The sequence below is a fragment of the Ictidomys tridecemlineatus genome, chromosome 11 (genome assembly GCF_052094955.1).
Source record: "Ictidomys tridecemlineatus isolate mIctTri1 chromosome 11, mIctTri1.hap1, whole genome shotgun sequence".
Lineage (NCBI taxonomy): Eukaryota > Metazoa > Chordata > Mammalia > Rodentia > Sciuridae > Ictidomys > Ictidomys tridecemlineatus.
In genome coordinates, this window is record NC_135487.1 from 49366427 (window position 1) to 49392273 (window position 25847).

General features: G+C 31.7%; 3 protein-coding genes across 11 annotated transcripts in view; 2 read left to right on the plus strand and 1 right to left on the minus strand.

Moving 5' to 3' along the window:
- Alg6 (ALG6 alpha-1,3-glucosyltransferase) overlaps window positions 1–3895 on the plus strand; it is an 87656-nt gene extending 83761 nt beyond the window's left edge. Inside the window, exon 15 of the mRNA XM_078026401.1 lies at window positions 3815–3895. Coding sequence (XP_077882527.1) covers window positions 3815–3835 — 21 coding nt within the window. The 3' untranslated portion in view covers window positions 3836–3895. The remainder of the gene's footprint in view (window positions 1–3814) is intronic.
- Window positions 1–16138, minus strand: part of Itgb3bp (integrin subunit beta 3 binding protein) — a 51928-nt gene extending 35790 nt beyond the window's left edge. For all 7 annotated transcript variants that reach the window (XR_013427846.1, XR_013427848.1, XR_013427847.1 and 4 more), the window contains exons 1-2: window positions 15766–16138; window positions 3803–3845 (exon numbers count right to left, since the gene is read on the minus strand). Coding sequence is in view for 4 of the 7 variants with exons in the window: in XM_078026403.1 (XP_077882529.1) it covers window positions 3803–3845; window positions 15766–15770 (48 nt within the window). In the remaining 3 variants the exon portion in view is untranslated. The remainder of the gene's footprint in view (window positions 1–3802; window positions 3846–15765) is intronic.
- A 162-nt stretch (window positions 16139–16300) lies between these two features.
- The window catches only part of Efcab7 (EF-hand calcium binding domain 7), a 45914-nt gene continuing 36367 nt past the window's right edge, over window positions 16301–25847 (plus strand). The window contains exons 1-6 of one of the 3 annotated variants that reach the window (XM_021734833.3): window positions 16301–16887; window positions 18369–18559; window positions 22319–22530; window positions 23128–23214; window positions 24322–24517; window positions 24955–25073. In XM_021734833.3, coding sequence (XP_021590508.1) covers window positions 18373–18559; window positions 22319–22530; window positions 23128–23214; window positions 24322–24517; window positions 24955–25073 — 801 coding nt within the window. In that variant the 5' untranslated portion in view covers window positions 16301–16887; window positions 18369–18372. The remainder of the gene's footprint in view (window positions 16888–18368; window positions 18560–22318; window positions 22531–23127; window positions 23215–24321; window positions 24518–24954; window positions 25074–25847) is intronic. The other 2 variants (XM_021734832.3, XM_021734837.3) reach the window with 2 other exon arrangements.

Here is a 25847-nt window from a genome sequence, read left to right on the forward strand (position 1 = left end):
ATCACTTTTTAATTCCAATAACCACACATAGTTTTGCTTATTTTTGAACTTCATATAAATGAAGTATATAATTTCTGTGTTTGGCTTCTATTGCTTAACATGTTTTTGAGGTCATCTATTTTGTTGTACACGTTGGTAATGTTCTCTTTTATTGTTAAGCAACATTCTTATTTTTTAAATATACTAGATTTGCTTTTCCATTTTCCTGTTTATGAATATATTCAGTTTGGAACTATTACAAATTAAGTTACTAAGAATATTCTTGTACACATCTTTTGGTGATTTTATTTCTTTGATAGTAAGGAGTGAAATTTTGAGTTTATATTATGGTTTGGGTCTAATTTCACATATATAAAAAGAGATAAAAAAACAGTTCAAAATGTTTGTTTCATTTAAAACCCCCATCAATATATGAGCGTTTCAATTGTGCTACATTCTCACCAACCTTTAGTGGTTTTTGTTTCCTTTACTTATGTTACTGTGTTAACTAAAAAAGATTTTTAAAAAAATTGTTTTGATATAGTTCATTCGCTATTCTAATCTGTGGGAATAGTAGTATCACTTTGTAACTTTAATTCATTTTTACATTATTATTATTATTATTATTTGGTACTAAGGATTGAACCCAGGTGTGCTTACCCACTTAGCTACATCCCCAACCCTTTTTGTTTTTCATTTTGAGACAGAATCTCAACTAAGTTGCTCAGGGTCTGGCTAAGTTGCTGAGGTTGGCTTTGAATTTGTGATCCTCCTGCCTCAGCTGCCTAAGTCATTGGGATTACAGCTATGTGCCATCATGCCTGGCTTTAATTCATATTTTTGATGATTAATGTCATTGAACATTTTTTGCACTTTTATTTATTCATTTTAATTGATATATTCTGAACACAAGTCTTTTGCAATATATATACACATACACATACATAACAGATATTTTCTTCTCCATCCATGGCTCATCATTTTCTTAGTGTTGTCTTTTGGTTAGCAGAAAGTTCTAATTTTGATGAAGTCTATCTTATCAACTTTTATAGTTAGAATTTTTGGGGTCTTAAGAAATTTTTGCCTACTCTAAGTTTTCTTCCAGAAGCTTTATGCTTTTGGCTTTATATCTATAATTGTTTTGGGGTGAATTTTTGTTTATGAAGTGAGACATTAAGTATAAATGAATTTTGTATAAAATGAGAATTTTTTGTATATGAATTGAGGTTAATTTTTTCCATATAGATACCACTTATTAAAGACAGTCTTTTCACCCCCCTCGGTGAATTGACCCAATATTTAAAAATGTTTAATACATTTAGACAACTGTTAAAAATAATATAAACCAAAACAGTACTAGAAATAAGAATTTCTAAAATGAAAAATGACTCATGAAGTACTTAAACATTTATACTAAAGGGAAAACAGCTGTGGTATATGGAAAGAATACTAGATATGAAGTCAGAAAGCTTGGGCTCATTTAATGGTCTTGCTGCCTACTAGGTATGCTATCGTGGACATGCCACTCATCTGAACTTTAATTTCCCCACTTAATGAACATATTCCCTCACTTAACTAGCAAAGAGTAGAAAAAGTAGGATGGGACAGGGAGTGGGCAGCTGGCACAGTCAGGTGTCTTGGGCCAGAACCTCTAACATCACCCTCTTTGTCTTTTGGTGGGGAAAGAAATAAGGCATGGGAATTTCAACCATGCTATTTCAAATATGAAAGAAGGTTTCTGTGGAAAATCTCTAAACCTGCATAATTTATGTGAGGCTCCACTCCCAAAACCTTTGGCTTTATAAAGTGTCTTGAGTAGGGAAGTGTTTTCCTTTTAAAGAAGGCATTAATAATGTTTTCTATGCCAGAATGAAAAAAACAAGCATGACACCAAACTAATGGCTCTAATTTTCAAGTCACTACATTCTGTGAGAGGGGATCTCTCAGGTAGATTAGAGAGGGCTTTTTCATGTGTCTTCTTATAAACCATTCTTGGGATAGGGAGCTGGGAACTGACGCAAGCAATGGGTGTGATGACAGGCAAAAAGGCATAGCTGGAACAGCTGCAGACCTGCAACTTCTAAGTTTACTCCAATTCCATTCCAGGCTACTATGACTCTTTTTGCTCCTTTGAATAATTTTGTCTTGGTTCTGCTTTCTTCAGGCGACCACATGTACTAGATGTATACAAATCATGCATCTTGGGCACTTTAATTTTTTTTCTTAATGTAAATATTTGTCTCATATTTTTGCCCATTGTAATCTAAGGTACTAATTTCTGTACTATGTTCTCAGGTACAGGAACAATCCCAGGGCAGCAGCTCCAAGTCTGCTTGAGCATTTAAGAGCATTTCAGATTTTGAATTCTCAGATTAGTGATGTTCAACGTGAATTAACCTTGTAGAAATAAAAGCAGTTATGAAAAGATACTATGAATGATTCTATTAATAAAGAATCTAGATCAAATGGACAAATTCTAAGAAATACACAACATGCTCAGATTGAATCACTGAAGAACTAGAAAAATGTGAATAGGTCAATAGCAAGTGAAGAATCTGAGTTAACATTCAAAGTTAATTTTTTAAAAGTACAGAACTGGATCAAATATAACAATGTAATTTTTCTAATGTAGGACATTAGTTATGGCACTGATTACCTTGACACATTCTCATCTGAAGAAAAAATGGGTAGAAAGCCTGCCATGACAACAGTTGTGCTTCATGAAGAGAATGGATTCTGTAATGGTCATTCTTTTCTATTTAAATAATTGTTACCATCTCCCAAAGAACAGCTTTGGGGCAGGAAAGAAATGTATTTCATTTCAAGCTGGACTACTCATCTACCAAAATACCATTCTGACCAAAGAAACAGATGCAGAATTACAGTCACAGCTGCATTCTGCACAGAACAAGTTGGATAATGGTACTCTAAATTGCTAATTATACTGTTAATGATTTTTTTTTTAGTGTCATTGCAGTATTCTGCCACCTTTGTACAAAAATTTTTAAAAAGCATCTAGGAAGTTTTTAAAATGCTGAATTTTGTTTTGTTAAATACCAGTGAGTCTTTCAAAAGGAAATTCCACATAAAACCCATTTCTTGAAATGGCATTCTTGTATGAGATTTTGAACAGGTCCATTTATTGACTAGCTATTTGTCTTAGTTTACTTTCTCACCAGTTTACTTGCATTGATGATTACTGAGGTCCTAAGTATTTCAGTATTAGTGTTTGTATCTAGATCCATAGTTGATATGAAAAGATAATAAACTAACATATGTCATAACATGCTGGCATTGGAAATGTGCTCTGAGTAGACTTACAAAAAGTAATAACAATAGTACAATTTTATTTTTATTGTGATAACTATGGTGAAATTTGTTACAATGTTAGTACTTTGTTGTTTAAGCCATATCATAATAGCTGAGGGAGATAATTACATTTGTGATGTGAGAATGCTGCTAATGTTTTGATTTCACTTTAGATTATAGTATATAGATTAAAGTATTGTCATTATTCCATATTGTATCTTATCAACTTAAATGGCAGATTATTTTTTTCTAGAAACTAATTTCTAGTAATTTATTTTATTACAGTTTCTAAATAATTTACTTCTTAAGTAAATACCCCAAGCTTGCCAGAAACTTAGATTTATAAAAAAATCATAAAAATTTATAAAAACCATTTTATATGTAGAAAATGATACACCAATCACAACTGTGTCACATGGTTTCTTGATAATTTTTATATTTAGCAAGGTAAATAAGTGGATACAAATTAAAAACACAGTCTTAGGCAATCACAAATTCTTAATGAAATACTTACATTTTCTTCTAGCTGATCATCCAATTTCAGTGATCTTTTAACACTGCAAAGGAAATATTTAAAGAAGTCTTAGATTTGACATATATAAAGAAGGCACATATTTAAAGGTAAGATATATAAGCAAAGATTATAGTTACTTTTACTAATTTTTATATTGCTTATTAAAGCACAAAAAAATACCATATAAAGACAGCAATTATTTATGACTGGTTTGTTTTTAATAGCATATTTCAATATGGGATCATAATTAAATATTTAAGTGAACCATGTTTTTATATACATAATTTGACATACATGCACTACCAATTTAAAATCATAGTATTAAAAGTCTTAGAAAAATTAGTATATTTATCTGCTTTGAAAGACAAATTTGAAAGATAAATAATTTACATAAGAGCAAAATAATTTACATACCATCAATAGAGATGTTCAAAGTATATGATTTGTACTATGAAACAGAAATAGCCCATCATGTGTTAAAGGTATGAGCAAGGTGAAAAAAGTTTTGCACATTATTCTAGCATTAAACATGATTCAGTGCAACCAGACTATGACTTAACTGAGGAACAGATGCTCTATGTCTTTATAAGTCCCCAATCCATAAGAAACTATTTTTTGTTTCCTTCACTAAACTGATTCAGGAACATGCCAGGCTCTCTGTGTGCAAAATCTGTTCTGTTAAACTGGAAGCCCAGCTGTTGGTGACAATGCTTAGAAAGGAAAGCTGAATATTTATAATACTTTATTTCGTACAGCTGTCTTCTAAAGAGCAATCATCAACATTTTATTGAATGCAGACTAAATGCTCAAAGGAGAAAAAGGTCAATATAAATTAAACTAGCTTTCCCAGTGACAAATGCAGCATTAAAAGTACTTTCTTGATCCCTGAGAAACAGAAATTAAATTATTTGAACTATTAGAGGATTGGGATATTATGCAAAAGATTGTGTTGAATTACAGAACCCCCCAAATTATATAGATTCTAGAAGATGATTATTCAAAAATAACTGGTGACTCATAAACAACATATAGGAATAAAAAAAATGAAAGAGATGGGTCAATCTATGAAAATTATTGAGCAGTAAATAATAAATACAAAAATAAATATCTAAAGAAGGTTTACTTAATTTTGCTATAATATTTACATCATTCAATCACAACATTATTTCTTGAGACTAAATTATTTTAAATAATTGTATCTTTTAGAAGTCAATTTAAATTTGGTTTAGGGGCTGGGGATATAGCTCAGTGGTAAGAAACTTGTCTAGAATGTGTAAGATCCTGGGTTCAATTCCTAGCACTGAAAAAACAAACAAACAAACAAAAACAATTTAACAAGTATTCTCAATGAAGTGAGAACACAGGTATTAGTAAATAAAAATGGCAAATCATTTAAAAAAGTATTTAGCTTTGGAATATATATATATATAGACCTATTTAGTACATGAGGTGTTCTGTTTTTCATAATATTTCAAAAGTATAATCAAAAACTAAAGTTACACAATGCAGAATTTTCTTATTATTTGTTTTTAAATGATGCTAAGATGCAGCATCTAAAAGATGTCCTTTTAGAAAAGAACACCCTGATACTAATTTTCAAAATATTATTTTATAATCAGTAGTTGATTTTTAAAGAAAGCAACACAGTGCTTGAACTTAAAAAGATTTCCAGATTAGGTCTTAGTGGATTTAGAAAGCCCATGGAAAAATTATATAAAAGTAATAAGAAAGTGAGCTGAGTTAAAATAGGCTGTCATCTCCCTCTTTGTTAGAGAAATCTAAAAACATGATTCATTCATTGAGGGTAATGTACAATTCAGATAACTGGGGCATTTAATAACCGAAAGTTGGTAATATTTATAAGTACCCTAAAAAGATTTAATAGGCAAAACTAGAAGAAATTTAAGAAATTGCTTAGTTTGTCTACAGGAAAAAGAATTTGTGAAACCCGTCTACTGTCACAATCTCAGTCCTGTGCATAGTAAATCTTTGTTGAATTGAGGTGAGGGAATTGAAAAACAGGTAAAGAAGGACAAATCTACCAGACGAATTTATGATCTTATTCTTACCATTCTATTAGAAATGAACCCTACTGAGATAACAATCATTAAAATAAGCACCTATTATACACAGGCACTCCTCTACCCATGAACAATTATAATATAAGGATGAGATGATGCTACATGAATTAGGATGATATTAATAAAAATATACGAGACAGAAAAAATATAAAGGAAGAATAAGCAAAAATTTGATTAAATATGAGAGAAATATTTTTCTAAAATATGTATTTATTTCCTACCATTATTACTTAACAATTACAAGTGATATACTTCTGGTAGTCCTGTAAAGTTATATCTGGTTCCTGTGACTACTATCTTGGTTTAAAAAACTGGACACAAAAACATGGGGAAAGGACTTGAATTATACCTTTCTCCAAAGAAGATATTCATACACACTACACACACACACACACACACACACACACACACACACACACAAGTGGCCAAAAATCAACATGAAAAAATGCTCAACATCCTTAATAGGGAAATATAACCCATGTTCACAAGGAGATACCACTTCATGTCCATTAGCATGGCTATTATAAAAAAAAATATCAAAAGCTGTAAGGATATGGAGAAATCAGAACCTTTGTACACTGCTGACTGGAATGTTAAATGGTGCAGCAGCTATAGAAAACAATTGGCAGTTCCTCAAATAATTAAAATTAGAATTACCATATGATCCAGTAATTCCATATTCCAAAAGAATTAAAAGCCAGAACATGAGTAAATATTCATATAACAATATTCACAGAAGCATTGTTCACAGTAGCCAAAAGGCAGAAGCAATCCAATGTCCTGTGACAGATAAATGGATAAATAAAATGTTATCATTCATACACACACATACACACACACACACACACCCAAGAATATATTATTAAGCCTTAAAAGTGAAAGGAAATTTGGCACATGCTACAACACAGATAAACTTTGAAGACACAACTCTAACTAAAATAAGCCAGTCATAAAAGAAAATATACTGCTTGATTTTACTCATATAAGAATAGTCAAATTCATAGATACAGAAAACAGAATGGTAGTTGCTAGGAGCCCAAGGAAGAGAGAAATAGGAAATTACTGTTAATGGGTATAGTTTCAATTTTGCAAGATGAAAAAAGTTTTGAAGATGGCTGGTGATGATGACTGCACAAAAATATAAATATACCTCCCTCTTAGGGGTAATCGTACATCACCTGTAGGTAACTTCTCACTCCAAGCTACCCAAATTTCCCTGTGCCCATAATTTAAATATTATATTCCATCTTTAGGCACACTAGGTTTAGACTGACTAAACCTACCAGAATTATTGTTGTTGGAATTCTCAAAAGATACAAAAACATTTTGCATGCAATTTTATATCAAGAGGAGAGACAGTAACTCTCTTTGTAGAGTTACCATAAATTATTCCATAAGAAGATCCTCCCCTTTTAAATTTAGCTTACTACATGGTAGTACCCTGAGTAAGATTCTCTGATTGATCAGAACAAATTGAGTAGAAAAGCTTTATGTTACTAACATCAATTTCAATATTAAAGAAATTATTCTAGGGGGAAAAAAGCTATCATTTGATTCCTAACCAAGAACCAGAAATGAACTCTTAGAAGCTCACAAAATTATATGATTTGAGGTTCTTTTTTTTTTTTTTAAAATAGGAGTTTTAAAACATTAGATTAAACATGATTTTTGAGTGGCAAAGCTGAGAGTGGGAATAGGAAAGGCAGCAGAATACAACAGACACTAGTATGGCAATATGTAAAACAGTGGATGTGTAATCAATGTGATTCTGCAATCTGTATACGGGATAAAAATGGGAGTTCATAACCCACTTGAATCAAAGTGTGAAATATGATATGTCAAGAACTATGTAATGTTTTGAACAACCAACAATAAAAATTTAAAAAAAGGAATAGGGGGTGAAGAATAAACTTAGCAAAGCAGATAAGACTCAGGGAGCTTTGATGCTATGCCAAATTCTTCTGTAAGGTTGGGCAAATCACATAATCTCACTAAGCTTCATAAAGTTGATAATAATACTGGCCTGTAAAGTAGTAAGAAATTTCTGAGTGGAAGATAAAAATATCACTTAGTATTTCAGTGCTTCCATTTACTCCTCACTATAATGGACACAATAATGTTGCCAGCTACTAACTTCACAAGAGTGTTTAGAGGATTATTGAGTATGATCATGAGATGCTTAGAAATCCTTTGATGAAAGGCAATGGCTAAATTCACATCCCATGTGACTTCTTAAGTATAAATTGAGATATATGAAATGATTTATTTTCCATTCCAAGTACAGGTAAAAAAGGGAGAAGAATTTTCTATAACCTTTCTGTTTCATTCAAGTTTATGCTCCTTTATGTTCAATATTTCTAATGGTCACATAAAAAATCTCTACCATGGCATAAGTGAGGGCAACACCAACCTATTACATGCAAAAGTATGGTCACCATGTGAAGTATCTAAATAAATGATTAATCCTGTTATTCTTCATGACAAAAGTGTCCTGGGCAACATATGTTTATGATGTCAAAAGATTAATGAAAAAAATTTTTACAGAAGTCAAATGAATATATTTAGGAATATTAACACCAGAGGATGAAAGATGAGATTTTTTTTTGGTTGAATAAAATGAGAAATACAGTTAAGACCATTTTACTCCTGAATGGATATTCCTTAATATGCAATAAAATATTCATTAATATTCCTTCTGCAAAAAGTTTACATATACTATAGATAATTTATACATGTAGATTATATGTACCTACAAGTGAAGAAAGGATATAAGTTTGCCCTTTAGAGGAGTTTCCATTGAAAGGGCTCAACTAGGTCTAACAGAATTAAAACATGATAGATGGGTGATATTTTATGTACTTTTCTGTATAAATTTTTATTCTACAACATAAAAATAATCATAAAAAACTACTGCTAATGTCTACCCTATTTCTGAGACTTCAACACAATCATCTTTTAAGAAGTTTTATCCGGTGCTGTCTAGTTTGCAGTACTGATCTTTCTACTGTAGTCAATAGCAGCTGTTCATGACCCTTTTACTAAACTTATGTTAAAATAATCTATGTGTTTTTCCTCAATAGACTAAATTATTTACATTATTAATACCTAGTCAGTTAAATGATGGGTTATGAGTTCTAAATATGCTTATTGAACTATCTCTTCCACTAAAATTAATACTAGGTAGTACAGTATTTGTTCATGTTTGGAATCCCAAAGTGCAACAGAACAAAGGTATCACATAAATTAATCATTTAAATAATTGCATTTATTTTTATCTAAAACTTAGTCTCAAAGAAACAAATATTTAGCTTTTGCAAATTTTTATGTGCTTATTAACATAAATAATTCTAATCCATAATTTCCTCAAATATTCCCTCTCCTCCATTATGCTTTTCTAAGTCTAAAATTACTAAAGAGAAAATTATTTTTAGACTTTATCTTTGATATCTCTAGCCTCCTTTTTCATATTATTGTTCTTTATGCATTTTGGACAATTTCTTTAGATTTATCTTCCAGTTCTCTAATTCCTTCTTCAGTTGTGTCTAACCTACTATTTAATTCATCCATTAAATTTTTTGAAACTTCAATAAATTTGGGGTAAATTTTTACTTTTTATATAATCTTATACTTTCAAAAAGTTGCAATAAAAAATTCTTCTTATCCTTTATACAGATTCACTATTGTTTACATTTTGTTCCATTTAACATTATTTCAACACACATACATATAAATGTTATATATGCAGACTTTTTTCTGAACCATTTAGAATAAGTTAGAGGCATAGTACACCCTTACCCATTATCATTCCCATGTGTTTTTTAAACATGAAAACATTATTTTACATAAATACAAAATTAAAAAATGTATCATACCATTATTATCAACAGTCTATATTCAAATTTTATTATTTGTCCTAATAATATTCTGTATAATCAATTTCTCTCCATGTCTAAGATCCAATCCTAGATCACTCTTTATATTTAATTATCCCATCTCTTTGGTTTCCATTAATCTAGGAAAATTCTTCAACCTTTCTTTGATTCCTTGACCTTGACTTTTTTTTTTTTTCAAGAGTACAAGTCATTTTAATTGTAGTATAATATTCTCCATTTGGGTTTATGTGATATTTCCCCATGATCAGATTATGCATTTCTTGGACTAAATCCCCTATGGATTCCTTCTGAAAGTGTAATAACTTGAGGAGTTTATATTTATTAACTAACATTCTACTCCAGGGAAGAGTTTTCTCTTCTCCTTTATTCACTTATATCACTATATAGTGTCATGCATTTTTTTGCCAACGGATATTAAGCCATTCCTATCATTACTTATTTTTATGTTTAACTGTCCCACATTTGCAAGAGAATCATCTATGCTTCATGGTAGCTCCTATTTACCTCATGTACTCATAACTCCTTGAGCACCTTCTTATTTTCTAGCATATATACAAAAAACTTTCTGACTTAGACTCAGCTTTTTCTCCAATGAAAAATGGTTCTATTTAATGAACAAGTGGTATTTAGAAATCAAAATCTGGCATTAATTGATACTTATGCCACTGTTTTTGATGACAAGTTAGCTTTTAGTTGAATAGTTTCCCTTATATGTATGTACGTGTAAAAAAATTAAGTGTATGCTTATACATATAGGTTTATGCACACTAACTTTAAACCTTAATTAGAAATTACTGAACTTCTTTGGATATGCAATTTTATGATTTTTAGCAAATTGAGAAATTAGGATACACAATTTTTAAAAATATATTTTCTGCTCCATTCCCATTCTTCTGATTCTATGACTCAAATTACACATTAAACCACTTGATATTGCTACATAAATTGTGGAAAATCTGTGTTTCACCTTTATTCCTTTAATTAGATTATTTCTTACTCTTCTACCTTCAAGTTCACTGACCTTTTCTTCTACCACAAAGTTCACAGAATGAATATTTTTATTACAGTTACATTATATTCTCAGATATAAAATTTCCATTTGCTTCTTCTTTTTTTTAAAATTTGCTTCCATTTATCTTTGAGATTTCCCCAGGTATGCTTTCATGTGACCAGTTTTTTCTTTAAATCCTTGAACAAATTTATCTAAGTCCTTTAAAGTCTCCCATCTACTAATTGTAAAATCTGCATTGTCTTAGGGTCAATTTTTAATTTTTTTTTCTCCCAACAGCAGCTGTTGTTGTTTGCATGGCTGTTAGTATTTTAACGTATATGGTATACTGTAGATGCTATGATGCAGAAATCCTAAACTCTGTTATCTTACCCTGGAAAGTACTGAGTCTGGGCATTTAACTTGACTAAATTCAAACACTAAACTCTTGTTTTTTCCTGTAATGGGAAGCAGCTGAAATCTCTGCTCAGTTCTTTCAGGATTCCAGCTGTTGATTCCTCCCAGGGTTCACGGAGTTTCCCTAATCCATGCATGGCCCAGAAATCCACCAAGAATTTAGGTAATTTACAACCACATTTGGAGCTATTCTCTTTACAGGATTTTCCCTTTATTTTCCAGCAAGTCTAGTAATCTCAAACTTATCCTATGACTCTTCAAACCAGCAAAACAAGAGATTTCTGCTGAGTTCTACCTGTACTACACAACGTGGACTGACTTCTGTCTAACCACTAACAACACAAGCCCAGTCCATTGTAGTTTCCTTCTTTCAAGGGTCAGTCCAATTTCTCTGATTTCTCCCAGGTGATGGTTGCTCCAGGTGTTTTTAATATTTTTGTCCAGAGTTTAAAATATGTTATCTATGGAAGTTTAAAATTGTTATTTAATTCAACACAAACTACTCTGACACATAACACATAACCCTATGCACTGAGTTTTCATTTCAACAACTGGATGTATAGGGGTGTGTGTGTGTGTGTTTGTGTGTGTGTGTGTGTGTGTGTGTGTGTTTTAAACTATTTACTCATCCTAGTTTAAAAATCTGTTTTTTAAAAAAATATTTTGTTATTAACTGACAATTTTTGTGATTCCACTTTTGGTTTCCTTAAACATTATAATAATTATCTCACACTGTACCTGTAATAATTAATTTTGTAAGGCCCTTGGAATTTAAAGCTGTTGGTTATTTTGTGTTCTAACTTTCACCTCTGGTTGTGAGCTTCTATGTTTGATTATTTGTAATTCTGTGATTTTAACCTGTGAAAAATCTAGGAGCCTAAAATGAAGATGCTGTCCTCCACAGATGTATATTTTAACTTCATCACTAGCCAAAGGATCCATACCAAGCAGGTATCATTTAGCTCCTCTCATAGCTTAATTGCTAAATCTCAAGTTTATATTCCTTACCTTGCCTCTAGCCCTAAGTTTATCAAATCAACATGAAAAAAATACATATATACCTATATATGTATACACACATGTACACATACTTTCCATGCAGGATAATCCCATCTTTCATCTATACTTACTCCTTACAGTTTAGTTTCAGCTATTTTTAGTTTATCCCTTGGGATTTAATTCCCTACAAGTTCACCAACGCAATAAAAAATCTGATTTGTGCAGAATCTAGTTCTTTTGGAACAACAAGGACTTTAAAAAATTCTAGTCTATATATTAGAAGATCACACCATTATACTAATACCATTATACAAAGGTTGTGTTATTCTGTTCTCTATTATACTTTTACAAGCAGGAAAAAATTATTTCTAAATTTCATATTTTTCATATCGTAGCAAGTACTAACAATATTACCAACCTCCTTAAAACTATAGAAAACTTTTAAGTAAAAGAAACCGTATAACTCTGAATTTTGAAAATCAACCCACAAAATAAAAATAATTGCACTTGGCATTAGCACCAGTATGACTACAAACAAACCCAAATAGGTGCAATTCAATAAAAAAGCTCAGCAGATCCAGAATGTGCCTGTATTCATTTTCTTTTATCATGGAAAAATAGTATTTTAAACTTCTTTTGGAAATTTTTCAGACTTGTATAAATATATCAGCAGAATGGACCCTACTCTGAGAAACAGTTTTCTAAAAGTAATCTTTTTTCATAGTTTGAAACAGAATAAAGTTAACTGATCAAATGTCCTTGGCTGAATTAGCATGATGATGTACACTAATTACAAAGACTTAGCAATGATATTAGGAAGCTTTAAAAAGGAAAAGATGAAGAAGAAAAAAGGCACTTGAATGGGACAGTTATAGCAAAAGCCATTATATTTGACTTCAATATTATGCAAATCTAAACATGGAATGTATTATGTTTATACAGGATAAAATATTTTCAAAACAGCAATGTTATCATTCAATTAATATATATTTACTGAGCAACTATTTTATTGATGACAACATTTAGTAACAATTTAAGGAACACAAGGCTAATTTACAGAACCAAGATTTCAATTTTGGCTTTTTTTACTTCAAAGTTCACGATTTTCTACTTAAACTCTTAAAAAAAAGTGAAGGTTTCATCTAGATAGAAAAATTATAATGCCTCTCATTTTACACAGAAAGAAAATTTTGAAGGAAAGAAAGAAACTAGGAGCAACAATTATTTAATTCATCTGTTTCCTCTGTTTTAAGGCAGTATTCAAAGGACCAAACAGAAGGTAGAGAAAACTATACTTATTGAAAACTTAGGTAATCTCTAAATCCTTTCAAAAGCATTTTAACATACTAAATAAATGTAAGATATGAAAATTATGAAACATAAGAAAATGAATACCCCAAAACTCACCACATAATTTATGAATTAGATCATTACTACCAATTTGGTTGGGGACACACACACACCTCTTCTCTATCTCATCTGCTTCCCACAAAATACTACCATTAAACTGAATTTTGTATTTGTCATTCCCTGATTTTCCCCCAAATTATCTTTTACCACATACAAATATAACCCCAAAGTTTCTCCTTAAACTTTTCAAGATAATATGTAGTCTTTCAAAATTGGTTCTTTCACTTGTTATATTTTTAAGACTCATCCACCCATTCTACTGTCATTGGACATTTGCTTTCCTGTTTATTTTAGATTCATTTAGGCCATATATATTTTCACAAATACTCATCACTGTGTAGTTTTTCCCTGTCAAGTTGTAAAGAAATTAGAATATGGATCACTCTTTCCCATAAGTTATATTATACATTTAGCCTTGCAAGTGCATACCAAAAACTCATCATCTCAACACCATTTAAAAATGATTCCATCTTCATATGTAATTTGAAGATGGAATCATTTTTAAATGGTTTGAACCACTATTTGAACCACTCCCATGTAAGACCTCAGAATTTACTGCATTTAAAAGTAAAAGTTTACTAACAATGATAGCGATCCTCAACTAAAATGCTATTACGCTTCATGCATTATTAAACTGTGAATTTGACCTTAACTTTCTCTGTTAAAACATATTAACTCAGCAAACTTGCTATATATGTGAGACGTCAACCTTAAGATTGTATAGTCACAAATAGTCACAATTGTGTATTTGTAGCTTGGTATATGAGAACAGTGATCTTTCTAATGCTACAACATTTTGGGGAATGAAAAACTTACTCCATACACAATCTTGAAGTTGATTTCTCACATATATAGCAAACACTCAAACTCTCCTAAAATAACATGTACCATGTTAAGAAGACATTAAGAAAGTTCCACTTTTAATAGTTTTTTTTTTTTTTTGGTTCTCCATTTCTATAACAGAACAGGAACACAATTCAGGAAATATCACCAGTTTGTTTTCAATTCCTACTCAGGGATTTTCTGTTACATTACCTTTGTAGCTTTGTATATATGATAACTGAATGATCTATCTAATGCTACAACAGGGAGAAAAGTTTTTGTAGTTAATTTTGGGGAATGAAAAACCTACTCCATGATCCATAACCTTTAAGGACATAAGTAAAACACATTTGTTGATACCTATGGGACAGCCTTTAGATGTTGAGTTTCCTTATTCATAAAGTAAACATAATAGTTGCCCCTAAATGATAGGGATTTTTTTAATCTAATGAGAAACTGTAAGTAAATTGCTAAATACGGTACCAAGATCGTAATTAAAGATTCCATAAATACAGATTATTGTTATTTCTGCACATCTTTTCATTTTCCCATCAATTTTCTATTTGATAGTAATATTTTCCCTGCTGTTTTACTTTGCATTTCATTCAACTCTGAAAATAATACAGGAATATGCTCCTCCAGGGGGGTAGTAACAAAGTCAGCCTGGGGGACAAGGAGTATCCAGAGGATGTACTGTTTTGTACTCCTCCCACTCCCCAAATTTGATTTTTTTTAAAGTTATTTAGTGATTTAAAAAAAAGTTTTGCAGGGCAGTTAACTGCGTTTTAATTCATCTAAATATAGGATGGATGTAGGAGAGGAAGAACAAATGAATATTATCATTTGTTCTAAAGCCATTTTCAAAAATCAATTATGGGGTTGGATGAGAATTTGGAGATTACCCAATACAAATTTATTTTCATAAGTAAGAAAACTGAGTCTATAATTGACTTCGGGGATAATGAGAGTCTTGAGTGGAAACCAGGTTCCAAGATCCAGTTCCTGAAAACTTTCGAGAGTTTGTATTAATTCACTGCCCTAATCTAGGCAGCATAAGGCTCAACAGTCGTGTTTTCATCTACACCGTCCCATTCTCGATCAGTTAACCTATTTAAATTTCGCATTAGGCATTATCTACATAGAGTCCACAACCTATACAATCTGTCAAAAGGCTTGGAGAAACAGAAGTAAACAAAGACTACATGATGAGTGCTGCTGGAGAAGAGGTAAATTAAGGGTACTGTCAACACAAGTTTATAGTCTTACAATAGTAAAATGAAAAAAAAGGGCTATTGGGCCACATAATATCTACTCATAAAACAAATCAGCAATATCTGGGCAGGAGATACCTACGGCATTTCGAATCTCAGGGAGGCACCACCGCCGCTGGACAAAACGAACTAACCAGCTGCAGGAAACGCTGCAACTGAAAAGCGCGGGCAAGCGGGCACTCCTGGTGTCACACCTAACGCGGTCCGCCCGAAACACCCTCCGCGCAATGAGGAATCCGAGTAGGTGCGAGGAAAGGGGTGCATAAGGTGTCTAGGCCCCAAACCCACATCCAGTCCCGCCGCGCGTAACACGGGACCCTCTCACTGCTCGGGCCAGAGAAATACTCGAACAGAGGAGCAGCAAAACCATGCCTGTTCTTTCTGGAGCAATTCATCCTACATTTATAGCCGGACCGTTTAGGGAGGTGCTCCGCGTCTTATTTCCGGTGGCAGAGAGGCGCAGTTGCCATGGTAATTAGAGAAAGGCGAGGTCGGTCGGACTGCTGCGAGAGGGTCGCGGACCGGTGGAGAAAACGGGCTGTGCTTCCTCGTTTGTGAAGTGGAATTAGGTAGCAAACAGCTCGCTGTCTCTGTCTCTTCCCTCCCTCTGTCCCTCCCCCTGCGGCTTTCTCTTCTCCCGCGTCTTGTGCGTCTCTGTCCTCCTAGCAGTTGGTCTACGCATGTCCCTAAAATGTACCTACACATGCAGTTTTATGCCTGGAGAAATCTGAAAACAGAGATTGCTCGAGATTAGCCTAGACCGTGCTTCACTGCGGAGGGACGGTGGCTGCATGGCTCTGTTTCCACTTGGCCCTTGAGAAGCCCGAGGCGCTTGTTAACAGTTTATTTTTCCTGCTATTGTGTGCCTGGTTATTTATGGAGCCGTTTGCTGCCGTGTACTCTCTAGGCCCCTGCCTCGGTCTCGGGCTGGAGTTTTAAATAAAGGAGGTTTCCAAGCCTGAGGGGTGCAATTATATATTTATTTAAGCTTCAGTTTAGTCTCTCTTCACAGAAAAGGGGAGAATAGAATTCTGGAACATTTCCGCCGTGGGATTTCCAAGTGAGAGACTCATCATATTTGGAAAGAGTATTTTGAAGAAGATCCTAAATTTTATTTTATTTTTTTTCGTTTAAAAATTGCTTGCTGCAAAGAGAACATTCATTCTTCCTTGTTGGAACAGTTTTCTTTTACATTTGTGTGAAGGTGCGTGCTCGCATATGTGTTTAAAACTCTGATGCTTAATTATAGTGATACCAATTTGCAGTAACCAGACTGTGACGCCACATCCCTATGGGGTCCTTCTAAATCTGGTGTAATATGAAAGTGTCAGGCAGGCGGTCTGTGTATTATAAATAGGGTACTTCATCCATGATAAGCGATTATTATCTTTCTTTCCCAAGTGTAAAAGACCTATATAATTCAAGAAGGTGCCAGTGATTTAGGCCCCCTGAGTAAGAATCCAATGAGTCCTGAAGGGGACCCTACCTGTGTCATTTTATTGTTGAACTTGAAATTTCAATTTATTACGTTAAAATGTATTTTTAGAAGTCAAAGCTGGATAAAGTAATGTTGGAAGCTGTTAGACCTCCAGTACAATTTAGTACCTCATAGTAGCCATTGTTAATAAGCCTTCATTCACATTAACAAAGAGTAAATTGTTTCTGAAATTTACTGCCTTTCACTACTTACAGGCGAAGTGACATCTCTGTCCCTCCATTTCTTCACCTGTAAAATGGACAAAAGTAGGGGTAAAGTAAGATGTGTGACAGTTCATTAAGTCTTATGAGCAGAGGTGCTGTATAAACCCAAAATATTATTAGTAGTAAAGGAACACAGTAAAGCTCTGTGGTAATGCTATAAATGGGACTGTAAAAATTCAGTTATTTTTTTGAAATTCAGTTCTTTGAAATAAGGAGCTGCATTATTGAGATGTTAATGAAATGATTTGGTTAATCCTGCCATGGAGGATGGGTGCCAAGTGCTTTCTGTAAAAAAAATCTCATTATTATGGAGTTTCACATTTTTGTTATGGTTATTTACATATTAGGGATTGAATTCAGAGGCACTTGACCACTGATCTACATTCCCAGCCCTTTTTAATTTTTTATTTTGAAACAGGTTCTCACCAAGTTATTTAGGGCCCAACTAAGTTGCTAAGGCCCGCCTGGAACTTGTGCTCCTCCTGCCTTAGCCTCCCCACCTGCTTTGATTACAGTTGTATACCATCATGCCTGGCTGTAGTTTCACTTTATCTACAGTTTATTTAGCATTTACTAAGTGTCAGACAATGTTCTACATGCTTTATGTATGTTAACTAATATAATTTTCTCAATGAACCTATTAAGAGTCTCATCTGATGGATTTAGAGAATAGATGTATGCTTTTACTTTATCCTGATTCATCTTTTGTTGTTATTTTATGCCTTTGTTCTTTGGGCTGTTATTACATATTGGAGGGACAATTTGTGTGGGTGGGTGTTTATATGTGTGTTTAATTAGGAATCAACTGCCAAGGGTTTATTTTAAATTAACATTATAATTAGTCTACATACATACTATAACATCTTTTTCTTCTACATATAAAAACTTTAACATTGTGATCCTCCCACACACTAGAAAGGTGTAATGACATTTGCATTTTAGGTGATTAATATTGACTAAAACAATTTTGAAATTATTTTCTAGTAGAATGGCCGTCAGTCCAGGAAGTGATGCGGCTTTTACTAGTCAGAAATCCACGCTTTCAGAGAATCCTCGAACAAAGAAATTTCCACTAACTGAAGAAGAGATATTTTATATGAATTGTAGAGCTGCCTACTTAACTATCTTCAAAAGCAGCTTAGAAAACATTATTTCTAAAGATCAACTTTGCCTAGGTAAAATTTTTTAACTTAAAAGTGTTTTGCCTTATTTGTTGAATGTTGCTAGGTCAGAAAGACTGGAATTAGATTTACATTGTTAAACCATCTCAGTTTCATAATGAAGCTTGAGCAATAGAACTACAGTAAGGTATTATGGCATTTTGTTTAAGTTACATATACTAAGAACTTTAAAATAAAATTATGCAACCTAGATTGGTATCTTGAAAGATTCCACCAACTACTACTTGCTTTCAAATTTTTTTATTCTCATTTTGCTGCTTTGGAATTTATCACAGTAGAATTAAAACACTTTTGGCTTCTAAATCATTAGTGTAAATTTTGACCTATCCTGAGAAAAATATAAAAGGTATATAAAAGTGGGGCCAAATGACTTTAAAAGAGAACTATTTGGAGATAATGAAATTTGAAAAGAGAATAATAATTTAGTGGTTTTTTGTTTGTTTGTTTGTTTTTGTCTCTTAGTGCTTCTCTTCATTGTTATAGTTTAAAATTCCTCTGGTTACTAATGTCCCCCCAAATTGATGAATTTGATCCTGTTCAGGGTATCAAATGACATAAAGGTCCCTGGTCTTAACAGAACAGTAAACAATACTAGATACCCTGACTACTCATGTCTGTTTCTTCAATACTGATAACTTTATGAGTAGAGAAAATGAGTTATTTTTTTTCCATCTTTAGAAGTATTTACCTTAAACCAAAACTCTGACATATTTCTTGAATTTCTATATAATAAGATCTCTATTTAAGGAAATCCATTTTGGGGACAATGAGAATTGAAGAGATTAAAATTTGTTTGATGTTTAAATAAAAGACATTATTTGTAAAATAGTTTAAATGCAAATTCCCAGGATTAACATGAATTTTAAAGTTATGAATTAATTTTACTTTGATTTACATAATTTTTAAATTGGTAAAATGTTCCATTTTTAATTTTAAATATTAGTGTTTAATTAATATGTGTTAATGCCATAAGAAGAGATCCAATTAATTTAAGTCCAATATGCCACTATTTCTTAAGTAATTGAGGTTTTTTTCCTTCTTTGAAAAAGAGGTTGAGATAATAAATCTGCTAAGTTTACAAGTTTAACATGATTTCCACAGCTATGGCATTTTGTTTGTGAATTAATGACTATGTATTAAGGTACTGTCAGTCTTATGAAATTATCTGGGAAGATAATGCAGTTTTTGTCTCCTCAGTGGAATTGTCTTTTGGGTTTATGGTGGAATATTCTTTGTAACATTGTAATAATTGATTTCATATAACCTAGTTATTAAAAAGGAGTAATGTGAACCAATGATATCTCTTTCTTACTACTTTTAGTAATATCCTTCTGCCACCTAGCACATAATATGTGCTGATATTTCCATTTCAAAGTAAGATAGAGCAGTACCATTACCAGAGCTTTAGAAACTTTTTTGCCACTTTATAAATAATACAGGTATTATAGACTCATGTCAAAGCTTATTAAGCCCTGGCAAAAGATCAGTATCTTGTCAACCTTTAAACATCTACAATTACATAATGTTTTCACTGTCATCAAAGTTAACAGTTAATTCCAACTAATTCTAAACCTTAAGATTAAAATTAGTAACAACTAGAATGTATCAGTTTCTTAGATGTGGGGATGTCTACTTAGTACATATTTTGTCATAATTAATATCATTTTGAGAAAATTGTTCTTTTGTAATTAACAGCACATTTTAAAAAACAATATATGTGTGTATATATGTATATATGTATATTATATTGTTGTTACTGAAGATAGCAGCAGGTGTACTAAGCTGCCCCTTGTGGGAAAGAGTTACACATTAATTTTCCCAAGGCTGGACAGAAAATATTTTTTATCATGTTGATTTTGATCTGCAAATCACAACTTCATTTAGATCCTACTTGTATTTCCAATTTTTAAAGGGTAGGAGTTGGCTAGGGATGGAATCCTAAAACATAAATGTCCTTTTGCTGATTCTGTTAATACATGAGTTATGGAATTGTCTGTTCATATAGTGGGCAAAATATTTATCTTTTGGTCCTAGCACAGCATGGTAATCAGGGGTTTTGTCTATATCTAAAATAAACCTGTGGAAATAAAAAATATACATAGGTTTCAATGCTACAAATTACACAAAGGCATTATAGGTGAATAAAAAATGGCAGTTATTACCATTATAACTTCTGTTAGCTTTGAAGGTCACCTTTAGGTTATCTTCTTGATTCTCCTTTTTTGCCAAAATTTAAATTATCTAGATACAATGAACTGGGATAATCTAGAGAATAGGAAGATTTCTCCTTGTCTTCTAAAATATTATTGACCATAAGTTATGACTACAAATAAGATTTTTTTTTACTTTAGATGTAGACTTCCTATTTACATTATAAAACTTCTTTGGAACTAAACAGTTTGTATCTGAAAAAATTTCACTGTATGTATGCTTGTCTACAATAAATATTCACTATAACTGACTGAACAAATGTCTTGTTTTATTAACCTGAGTCAATTTCTATTTCCTTGGGGTATTTCTTTAAATTGTTTAATATTTACTAGTCCATATTACATTAAATTACAAAACGTTCAGATTATCCTTTTTTTTAATATTTATTTTTTAGTTGAAGTTGGACACAATACCTTTTATTTATTTATTTTTATGTGGAGCTAAGGATTTAACCCAGGGTCTTGCATGTGCTAGGCAAGCACTGTACCACTGAGCCACAACCCCAGCCCCAGATTAACCTTTTATTAGTATGATTTATGTGGCACAAATCTGTGAATTCTCATTTTAGGTGGAAATATCCAATATAAGGTTTTAAAATAGAAGTAGGTAGTATTATTCTTAAAATTCTGCTAATTTCTTCTGTGGTGTTCAGGAAACATAATTTATTAATTTTAGACAATCATAACTTAATATGCAGAAGTTTATTTGCAAATTATGTAATTCTATCCGACTGTAAAGAGATACCTATAATTATTTAAAACCATTATATTTTAGTGTGATATTACATGAAAATAACACAACTTTTTCCACATTATTTTTCTTTCATAAGAACATGATTTAAAATGAAATGTAGTTTAACTGGTATTGACATTCTTGATTTTTAGCCGAGCTGTAACTGCACCTGTATACTATTTTGTGCATACAGTTGACGTGGAACATTTTCTGGAAAGCCTGTCTAGCAATGGTGAACATTTTAGATATCATGCCTTATTGACATTAATATCTTAAAATGAATGATTGAAGGTGAATTTTCATAATTTTATATAATTTTAAAGAAGGAAGAACTTCAAAAACAGAACTGCAAAAATAATTTAAGCAGTTAGATGTAAATGATGATGGCTCTTCTTTACTTAAAGTATTTGTTAAGGCAGAAAAAGTAATAATTCAAGCTTTTTGTCATTATCCTTATGTTCTCAAAACAGTTAAGTGGGTGGTGTTTTTAATCATTTTTTTCTCTAAAAGTTCTTAAATTAATCAAGTGTTATTGGTTATTCAAAACTTGTATATTGAGAACCAAATTATCAGAACAGTGAAAATTCATTTAATTTTGGTGGCATTAATAAATCAAGACTCTTTAGCTGGTAGAATATATGTGTTTGTTTTCAAAAGTCAGACATACAATAACAACTAGATTGTCAACACCAAAGATAATATATTGGTATATATGAACTTTGTTTAATATATAATGACTGGAAGAAAAATTACACCTTAAATACCAATTCCAAGTGTCACAATAACAAATAATACTTTTTTACTGGACAGCTCTTCAGTATGCAGGAAGAAATCCATCCCAAAAGACCATTAATAAGTATTGGACTCCTCAAACTGCTAAACTGAATTTTGATGATTTTTGTATAATTTTAAAGAAGGAAAAACCTACTTCAAAAGCAGAACTGCTAAAATCATTTAAGCAATTAGATGTAAATGATGATGGCTGTATTTTACATACTGACCTTTATAAATTTCTAACAAAGGTAAGATCTGTGAAACTGTTTTGTAATGTTCATATTTGCAAAACAACTGGAAATCTAGCTTTGGCTATCAAAGTTCCAATTAAAAATAATTATTTCATTTTCAGGTGAAATGAATCACATGTTTATTTATATAATTAGAGGTCCTTTGGATAAAAAGTTCTTTGTAAATAAGTATAAAATTGAGCCTATGTTGCAGTCTTCTTATTCTCCTGCCCAATGGTCTTAAAAAATCAGAGATAGGTTCATATGGGATAAGTAAAACAAAGTATAAATGGGATAAGAAATCTGTTCTGTGTTTTGGTATATTGTCAGAAGAGACCGTTACTCTATATTCAATAGTAGTTACAACTGATACAATGATATGTAATTGTTAAAATTTAGTAAATTAAAATTTAGCATATTTTCATAAAATATAATAAAGACTTGCTGTTTTATTATATATTACAATCTTACCATTGCTTGACATGATACTCATTCTGATTTATAATAAGGCCATATATTCACACTTATAGAAGAGATTAAAATGTATTTCCACAATCCCCGTGAATAATAAAGTGGTAATCGTGTTGTTTTAAAATAAATCTTGTTTTATTTCAGAGAGGTGAGAAGATGACTCGAGAGGAAGTAAATGCCATAATAAATTTGGCTGATGTAAATGCTGATGGAAAATTTGACTATATTAAGGTACAAAAGCTCATATTGATGTAAATTTGCATTCTGAGTAGGGAAATTATTTTTATTTTTCCCCAGGCTTTATTAAGGTATAGTTGACAAAATTAGATATATTCATAGAATACAGGTAATGTTTTGATACAAGTATACATTGTTAAATGATTAAATCAAGGTAATTAACATCAAAAACGGGTTTTTTTTCTGTTTTTTGGGGTTAGTTTTTTTTTTTTTTGACAGTCTACCACTTGCCACATTAGCCCCCACAAAAGTATTTTTTAAAGGGATACATCTTTTTAATATTGGCAATGACTCAGTTGTATGTTGTGTTCATTGTACTCAAAGTCATTCTCTTCAGTTGTACAATTGTGATATGATGATTACATTAAAAATAGTACAGATTATGCATTCCTAATCCAAAAATCCAAAATCCAAATGGTCTAAAATCTGAAGCTTTTTTGGGTGTCAAAATGATGCCACAAGTAGAAAATTCCACACCTGACCTCATGTGCAGGGTAGCAGTCAAAATTTAAGCACAGTAAAAATGCCGTATACAACTACTATCACGGTGTGTATATAAGGTGTGTATGAAACAAGTGAATTTCATATTTAGATTTGAGTTTCATCTCCAAGATTTCTCACCATATATGTGCAAATATTCCAAACTCTGAAAACATCCAAAACAGTTTTGGTTCCAACATTTTCAGATAAGGGCTGCTCAACTTGTATAACCAAGTTAAAATGTATGTGTGTGCACATACAGGCACATAAACAAACAGAGATTCTCCTCAGAAATGTACCTTTTCTGCAATGACGAATCATAAAAATTATTTAGAACAAATGCAAGTCTATATATCTTGTAAAAAAAATAAATCATTTCTCCTTGTGTAACATTTTATTTCCACTCAGAGTATGACCTCCTCATTGAATCATGACTGCATTTCACTAGGTCACTTGAGGCTGGTCAATCTGATTCAAGAAAATAAAATGAGTTCCCAAGTTCAATAAGAAATATATTCCATCTATCAGTCTATTCCTTGCCTACTAATGTGCATTTGCCTTCTTCTCCCAGATGTATGATTGAATGTTTTACCCACTGGACTACTTTTTTATTTCCTTTAGTTTTGTAAATTATATATGACAACCAATGAACAATGTCTCAAGACTACACTAGAAAAACTGGAGGTTGATAGTAAACTGAGGCGTCAACAGTTTGGAAGCCATGTTGAAAGGCCCCCTGAAAGGGACCCATCACCAGTAACAAAACAGTCACCTAGAATCATAAGAAAAAATGACCAGGAAACATTCTCAAATAAAGGTTTGTACTTTTACAAAAAGAATTTCTTGATCAGCAATGAAGGGTCATAACTCAAATAAAAATTTCCTTTTATCTCAGCTTATTAGTGATAAATGAGAATCCAACTTTTGTTAGCTACCATTTCTAGACTCTTAGCTGTAAAAATCTACTGAAGTAAAATTTTATTATAGAATTTGACTTGGCGATGCTCATTATATTTTTTTAAAACTAAAATTTCAGACTAAAAGGTGACATATTGAAGTGAGGAATCTTATTAGTAGCCCATAAATTAGGAGCCATTAAAGTCTGATAAATATAAAATTTTTGACTTTATTTCAATAGGAAGAACAAAGAGAGTAAAATTATACAATAGATGTTGTATACTACACTGTGTTTATAAACAAACTCCTATTTACAACTTTTCATAATATTAGACCAAATAATATTACTTGTTACAGGTGACACAAGGAGTCCTTTGCTGTCAACAAGTAGAAAGTTCAAAACATCTGTTTCCTTCACAATTACCATGAGTGCTAATAGTAATCGAAACTCAAAGTTAACAGAGCCAAATGTAAAGGTATAGTATCTGAAATTAACATGAACTTTTAATGACAACAGTTGACATTAAATTTATTAGTAACTATTCGTGTGTATAGAGACCCAGTAGTTTGTGAAATAATTCTTTGAAGTTTTTCCTGTAGAATGCAGCATTTCTACCTGTAAACTACTTGTAATGTTTTAAAGTATAAATAAGGAGTATTACTTAAAGGGTTTTAGTTTGAAAATGATGACTCTTGAATTTTTTAACTTGATGAATAGAATATGTAATTATATACTTTGGCAAGCAAATTTTTGTTGTTTAACAAATACTGTCCATAAGTATTTCTTATAAATAAATCATTCATTCAATATCAATTCCTATGAGAGAAAGATAAGAAAGTCACTTTGCTAAGTCAATATTTGTTGAGTGTTAATATTGATCTTCTTCCTTTGTTTTCCCTTTCTAGACTCAACCTTTACTAGTTTTCTTTCAACAGAAAATAATAGCTACAGAAATATAAAACATTAACTGGAAACTGCTAGGATACATTAAAAATGTGCACCTAGAGACCTCTGTAAAAGGGGGAAAAATGGTTATGGCCACATACTATAACTGCTGTTAGAAAACTGAACTGATTGTTCTCAAGAGCTACATTTTTGTTTCAAATAACAACTCTGTATTTGTTATTGAACTCTGAAGTCCCTTATATCTTTAAATTGCTAGACAGTGACATTTGTTCTATATTAAAATTTTAAAACATTATCTCCAAGGAATTTGTTCAGACTGTTTAGGAATCTATACACCCTAAGC